General features: G+C 46.5%; 1 protein-coding gene across 1 annotated transcript in view; it reads left to right on the top strand.

Annotated features, from left to right (window-relative positions):
- Positions 1-409: 409 nt before the first annotated feature.
- LOC306697409 (breakpoint cluster region protein) overlaps positions 410-7,871 on the top strand; it is a 29,607-nt gene continuing 22,145 nt past the window's right edge. The window contains exons 1-2 of the mRNA XM_079161300.1: positions 410-563; positions 804-2,563. Coding sequence (XP_079017426.1) covers positions 1,207-2,563 — 1,357 coding nt within the window. The 5' untranslated portion in view covers positions 410-563; positions 804-1,206. The remainder of the gene's footprint in view (positions 564-803; positions 2,564-7,871) is intronic.

The following is a 7,871-nucleotide window of genomic DNA, read 5'->3' as shown; positions in this document are numbered from 1 at the left end:
GGGCTAAACGCAGACAATTTCTTGAATTCGATGTCACGATCTTCTTTTCACCTTTAATGCAATTTAACAACAACAATGGTAGGAAGGATGCAAACAACCTAATACCATATATACCGCAACATTAACAAGTCTAGATAGTAAATCTCAAAATGTTGCATGCGCACGAAAAAACGTGAAATGTTATAGTTAGTTACCACTCCATAAGTTATTGAGGATAAGCATCACATCGTATTCATAGGAACATTTAAACCGTCAGGTGGCGACATTTCCACAAGGCACGACTTCATGTGGCCACACAATGAACTTTGGTTGGATCAATCAGAGTTTTCAGAGCTTAACGACAAGTGCACTGTGTCGGAGAGAGAGACGGCTACAGCTCAGGCTGGACAACATTAAGCTGTGTTCGTATTGTGGGTAAAACAAATCAAGCCTGCATTTGAGCTAACGTTACAAAGGATAGTTGTTTGGACAGTCGGGACCTCTTTTCTTCTTCATCCACCTGAACTGTAACAACCTGAAGACAACGAGGTCCTACACAACACCCTCAAGTCCATCACGCTGTGGTACGTTTTCTGCCTTTAAAGTGTCTTTAAGTTTATCTCCTTTCTTTTTAGACCTTACGTCGTATAACTGTCACAGCGCGTTTCCTCGTGCACATATGTGTTCTGGTGGATTTCCTCTTGTAATCAGCTTTACCTGGAAACACTGTTTTTTTTTTTACTAGAAGCAGCATTTTGACGAATCATCATTGTTGTTTTTTATGTATTTGGAGTGTAGCCTAAGCCTAAATCTCATCCATGTAGCCCCTCCTCTTTCTGCTGCTGACGAAGAGCCACAACACCAGAGAGCTGCGAGTCAGTCTGACACCAAACACAGAGGAAGACAGAGGATCTCCAGAGAATAGACGAGCACAAGAAGGCATCAAGTCAAGAACAAAAGGATAAACTCACATTTCTTGGACTGAGTAAAGGGATTGGACCGTTTTTTTTCTCTCCTTGTGTTTGTGAGTAAAGACTGTAAACTAAACAGGTTTTCTTCCCTGTAAAGTGGATCCTTCCTTCATCTGGAGAACACTTTCCCTTTCTGTAGCCTACTGTAGCACCATGGAAGCTTTGAGTTCTAAACAGTCCAGTCCAGTTCAAGCTTTAGGAATGTGTGTGATTGTGTTGTTAGTGGATTGAATAGTTAATGTAAGAGTTCATAACAATGGTTGAACCGGTGGGGTTTGTAGCAGCATGGAGAGCCCAGTTCCCCGAGTCCGACCCCCCTTGCATGGAGCTGAACTCACTGGGGAACATTGAACAGGAGCTGGACAAATGCAAGACTTCTATCCGGCACTTGGAGAAGGAAGTAAACAAGGAGCGCTTTCGGATGATCTACCTGCAGACTCTGCTCGCTAAAGAGAGGAAGTCCTACGACGGGCAGCGATGGGGGTTTAAAAGCACGCCCCACATGAATGATGGAGACCCAGACAGCCAGAGGCCCCACACAGAAGAGGCACCGGTGGAGGAGGAGGAGCAGCAGCAGCAGCAGCAGCAGAGAGGGCCTGGCAAGACAACCAGGTGTAAACCACATCCAGAAGGAGAGATGGATGGTGCGTCCCCGGCCAAACAGAAGGGTGGGGTGTCACCAGTGCACCAGGACTCAGAGATCCACGATTTCCCACTGGGCACGGGCTCTGTGGCCGCTCTGAGGTCCAACTTTGAGCGCATCAGGAGGGCCAACTCCCACTCGGCTGGAGACGGCCGAGGGTTGTCAGTCGTGGGCGGACAGGAGAAACCTTTCTACGTGAACATGGAGTACCACTCGGAGCGAGGGCTGGTGAAAGTCAACGACAGGGAGGTTTCGGAGAAGATCAGCACCCTGGGCAGTCAGGCCATGCAGATGGAGCGCAAGAGGTCCCTGCACTCCGTCCCGGTGAACCTGTCGGCCGCCACGGGGGACATCGGCAAAGATCTTCAGAGAGGCAGGTCCACCGAGGGGAACTGCAGCCACAACGGGTCGTATGAGGACGCCGAGGTCAGCCCTCACTTCCTGAAAGACGGTGTGATCCGCTCCACTGGGGGGAAGTCTGAGTCAGCAGAGTGCCAGCCCTACACCAGCGTGTATGTTGGGGGAATGATGGCCGACGGGGACACCCGGGTCATCCACATTAGGGACCACAGCGTCGAGGAGGACGCGCACCTCACCTGGCCGAGGCGCTCCTACTCTCCCGGCAGCTTTGACGACGTAGGAGGAGGCTACACCCCGGACTGCAGCTCCAACGAGAACTTAACGTCCAGCGAGGAGGACTTCTCCTCGGGCCAGTCCAGCCACGTGTCGCCCAGCCCCACCACCTATCAGATGTTCAGGGAGAAAAGCCGCTCGCCCTCCCAGCACTCCTTTGACAGCAGCAGCCCGCCCACGCCCCTGTCTCAGAAACGCCTGAAGCAGCAGCAGCAGGGGACGGTGTCCAAGACCTCCGTCGTAGGGGTCCGTAAAACGGGCCAGGTCTGGCCCAGTGATGGGGAGTCCACCACGTCCAGCAGGACCTCGCACGACAACAGTGTTCAAGGAGATCTGGGTAAGTCTGCAAGACACGCGGCACAACACAGATGATTCCTCGAGCCTTTCATTTTTCAGGATTAAAAGCATACAAGTCTTCTAATGGGTAGAGATGATAAAGTACTAAAAAGCACATTAAAGGCCCTCTAATCATGGTCTGAAAGACTTTCCTCGCCTGGCGTTGATCCAGAATAAGTCACTGATGTGTAAAATGCACCTAATATTTTAGCCTCACACACTCAATCCATCCTAAAATGTTTTCTGCAGCCGGGATTATTATACACTTTATTTAAAAAAGAAACATTTATAGTTGTGTTTTTGCCATTTTCTGTGGTATCAGCAGGTTTACTTGAGATGAACTGAGCTATTATGATAAAAAAAAGAGGTTCTGTGTGTTTTAAATTCATCTTCTCGTCCTGTTAATGAGAATTGTATTTAGTCTCCTCCATATTGTGTGTGTCGGGTTATCCCATTCCAGTTAAGCATGGTTCTCACCAGGCCGGAAGCCTGTGAAAAGTCAACCTGCCATGAAGGGGTTGGGATTGACAAGATGGACTTCACATACACACTGATTCTCAACAGCAACCCAGTGGTTTTGCCGCTCTTTCAGGAGTGTTTTCATTACCCTTTGTAAGCAGGCCGGCCCTCTCTTTTTTTTGTGTTGCCCCCTTCTGCTCTTTGCCCGCTGAGTGCTCTCTCACTCTCACAAGAGATGCTCTGGCTGCCCCCGGGCCTCCCGGTCGCTCGGCCCCGTCCACCCTGAGTGTTTTTGTGTCAGCGCACATCAGTGTTGTTGTCCTTGGTGCGGAGTAATTAACTTAAAGGGGTTCGTCTAGCGTGATAGATTTGGGGAGGCTCTTTGTTACGGGAGGCGACTGGTATAGGAAAAAAAAAAAAATCCCTGACAACTCACTCCAAAAAAAGAAAAAAAGAAGAGGATCGAGGGGCTTAAAGTGTGTCATGCGGCTTCCAATCAGAACGCCTGCCATCAGTGTTTCCTGTTGTTATGTGTGTAACACAATAGGAGAATCACTCATTGAGCACGAGTATTGACATGTCGACAATACAACAATGTTAAGTGGGATAAGGAGAGTGGTCTGGGCTACTTGGTAATGCCAAGGACAGAAGGAGAGGCGGTGGTGTAGTGTTCCTCTGCAGGAACGTTTTGTCAAAGTGAACGACACAGGGGGACACGAGGACATTGTTGCTGGACGAGGCCAAAGAGGGATTGGGATGCAGAGAGCGTTTTAGGATAGGAGCTGGAAAATAGTTTGCCTCAAAAAAAAAGTGTTATCCACTGTGGGTCAGATTAAACAGATGAGCAGAATAGTGCGTTGTTATATAAGGTGATCCAGTCTCCAAAGCTCTTTGACACAAAGCATGTGACGAACAAGCAGATAGTCTGTGATATAATCAGCATGTGTGTGTAAGCTAGCACGCCGCTCGGATGACCGGAATGTCCAAATCCATTCCTCTGGTGCCGTCTGTCGCGCTGGTGCTGGTGACATGCCGTCAGGATGTTTTTTTTCTTATTTAATTTGCAGAAACATAATTAAGAGCAGACGCACAGAAAGTTTCTATTCCTCCCAAAGAATGAATACATTTATGAGAAGGCAAACCTGTTTTCACTTCAATGATATTAAAACTGCTCTCCAATGAGTTAGTGCTGCTCTCTTGTGAAGTTGTTGGACTTGAGATAGACGGATAAAATGTTAAAATTGATATAGCAATGGCCAAAATAGCCTGACTTTAGTCCAAAAACGCTGGTTCCTACATTAACCACAATGCAATCGATATCATATTTTTGTGACACCCTCTCTGTCTGGGGTGAATGCCCACAAGCTCCATTGTCCCCGGGTTGTAGTGCTTTCTGATAAATCTCCAGTGTCAGAACTCAAGGTCCTCTTACTCGCTTTTTTCCAAAGCTTTCAACTCTTTTGTCATGAAGACCGTGAGATGTGATTATGGGTGCAATGTGTAAGATCTGGCCAGAATATTAGTTTACAACATTATCAACCGAATGTGAAGGTGTTACAGTGTTGCAGGGATGTCTACTGAAATGAGCATGCTAACCAGCCTGCCCCGGCCCGTCCTGTCTTGTAACGCCACTTTTACCTTGTTTTCTGGTTTCTGGCACTTTGGATTTAATCCAACAAACAAGTTCTCACAGTGTACACGGACTGCACAGCCCCACGGTTAGCGGCACAGTAAACATAAAGACGGCTAACGTAAACTATTGGCACGCGTGAAGATTATAAGATAGCGTTGTTGTTTTCATCGGCTATCAGAGTTTCAGCAGTTTGGTTGAATTCTGCGTAATCTTGTCCTGCTGTTAGCTAGAAGTTGACTTTTTTGAAATAACTCAGTAGAACCCAGTAGTTGAGGTGAAATGCATCCTCCTATTTGTTTGCAGTATGTGTCTACATGCACCTTTTTTAAAAGCTTTGTTAAAAGCGAATAAGTGGACCCTAAGTTATGAATGTATTTTTTTAGTCCTACTACCGATTCTACGGTAAAGATAGAAGTTTCATGCTCGTTACACAGCTGTTTTCTCAGTGGTGCGTCCCCGTGACCAGTAAACCTTTTAAGTGTAAGGTCTGTTGGCGTTCCCCTCGTTATGCACCCCGTCCTGTCTGACTCCCTCTGTTTAAAGGCACCGTCCTGCAGAGCCCGGGGTCCAGCTTTTGTCCCGAGGAGACTTGTTGCTGATATAACGACACAGCTGCCTCATGTGGACCTCGCTTTGTGGATTACCACAAGTGTGGATTTATTTTCTGATGTTGTATTAACATTACTGTGCACGTTGCTGGATTAGGCCTCGGGCAGGCAGCCGCTTTGAGGCAAGTTTTTGCAATAAACTGCTCTTTGTTGTGTTTAGTGACTTTGAGGGAGCAGTTGGAATTTCTTTTGTTTGATTTATCATAAAGCGTTGCGACATTCACTCAAATCTATTAAATGAGCCTAAAGCCAACTTAATCTCAGTGTTGCAAAGACGCTTTGTGCTCCAGTTCCCTGAGTGTTGTGTAACTATTAAAGCTGCGTAAACTGAACAATCCAGTCAGTGGTTGTACCTAAATCAAGGCTTTCTGGACGGTAAGATTCGGTGTGTGTGTGTGTGTGTGTGTGTGTGTTTATGTTCTGCACCCTGTCGTGGAACATGTGAGCGCTGGCAGCAGACCAAGAGTTGACGTGGTCCCTGCTGCTGTTGTGTGAGTGTTTTTAGTGTCTGGCATGGTGTCAGCCTGTCTCCGCCTGGGAAAAAATGACTGACTTACAATTAGAAACACCTACTAACTGACACAAACAAACCCACAGTCCCACAGATACTCAGCTGCATGGCGGTGTGAAATCGAAGTGAAATGGTCAGTCTAAAATTGACACGTCTCAGGGGACCCTTTTTCTATGAATAGAAGAATAAGTGTTGTCTCCTGGTTTCTGGTTATCTAGGCCAATTGTCAAGCCTAGCCGTGAATAGAGCTGCTGATTAGCTGTGGGCCTTTAAGGAGGCCAACTCTCTGATGGGTCTATTTTGCCATAATTAATTATCATCATGACACTGACATGCCTGTGGCCACAGCTTTCTGCAAAGGTCTTGAGTGTGTCGACCGTCTCATGGTTAATGTATTACAGTGAGAGGAAGAGGTCGGCCAAATGGGAAATAATAAACCTCACCATTCATTATCTTAGTTTTAGTCATAATATCTCTGTGAAAAAAAAAAATCAGAACTCTGTGTTTTGGGATGCATTTATGAGAATTTGGCACAGTTTTTGTAAATCGAAAGGTCTGTCTGAAAAGGTGATGACGGCTGTCTGAATGGCTTGGCCTCAGTCCAGAGATCGGCACGACTTGCTGCCTCAGCAGGAGTCACACCGAGGCTGGTCTATACTCGCGGTTAATTGCAGACTCATGAATATTTGAGGTTCCTCAAGGAAGCCCAGACAGGCCTATCATTGTACCTGGATTATCAACATCTGAGGTTTGGTGGTCAAGGAAGCTAAAGAATTCAGCCTCTCCCTTTCCGAGAGTAAATGTAGGCCCACAAGAGAAAGCGCTGGCAGCACTCGAGGGCAGCCAACTTTGTGTGTGTGTGTGTGTGTGTGTGTGTGTGTGTGTGTGTGTGTGTGTGTGTGTGTGTGTGTGTGTGTGTGTGTGAGACACCTGTTCTTCTATGCAGTGTACTGGGTAAAGTGGTCAAAAGCTGGCAGGCCATGATTACACCAGGCCAGGCATCGCCAGCTGCTCTCGCAGTAAATGTCATGAATAGTCTTTTTGTTCCTCCCCATCAGAAAACGGAACAAAAACACTTGTTTAGAAACTACGCTAGCCCCGATCACACCCGATTGTCCTATTAGCTCCTCTGTTCACATTCACGTTTCCAAAAAAAACTTAATAAAAGAAGAATCTTTGGCATGTTTATGAGCCTGCGGGCCTCCCCCGGCTCGGTGATCCTCCCTCGTGCTCCGCCTCAGACCCCTGGTCCTGCAGTCTCAGCTCCCCTCCCTGGTCCCACTCAAAGGGCCCTCTGTGCTGCTGGCTGGCAGGCCAATTGTTTATGGAATGTCTCAGCTGCTAGTGGGGTGTGTGGGGGGGAAACAGTTAATGAAATGTTAAGTGTTGTATGAGTTCACCTCTCTCACCACAGCCTGACCCGTGGCGCTTGTCGTGTCACTGTGTTAGTTTTAGACTGAATGTTTTCTCGCAAAGTTTCTTGGCAAACTTGCATGTTTTTCAAACTCCATCCATGCCCCTAATTTGCAACGCAAGTTTTTTTTTTTAGGGGGAGATAACCCTGATGACATCACTATGACATCTTCGGCATGCCTGGAAAAAAGATTTTAAAAAACCTCCATTTGTAACACCGTTTCTGTTATAAATGTATAGCGTCACGCTAGTTTCCTCGACATAAAGCCAATTGGATTTTCCCATTGGATTGGATTCCATAGGATTTTGGATTATTGCAGAAAATAAGCTCTGTGGAAAACATTTGAGACATTTAGTTCAGCAAGATAATCTTCACAAATGAACACCACTTTTATGGTTTTTGAAGCATGAATGCAATCGCCAGGTGTACTACGACACGGTTGCATTAGCGGGTTTTAGGAACCACAGAAGACATTTGACTATTTTCAAAGCTGTGTAGGTTTTGTAATTTAGCAAAACACAGCAACTCTCTGATCATTTGATTCATTCAATACTGAGCCCACAGAGCTTTAGCTTTAACCAACTAGTTAAATGCAAACATGTGCAAACATGTGTTGCTAGGCAGATTATGACTGAGCCAAAGCACATCAGGTGAGGTCTGCTCACTCATATTTAATTATAGTCA

This window comes from Pholis gunnellus, assembly GCF_910591455.1.
Source record: "Pholis gunnellus genome assembly, chromosome: 6".
In the NCBI taxonomy this organism is placed as follows: Eukaryota; Metazoa; Chordata; class Actinopteri; order Perciformes; family Pholidae; genus Pholis; species Pholis gunnellus.
This window is presented reverse-complemented; position numbering and strand designations above follow the sequence as displayed.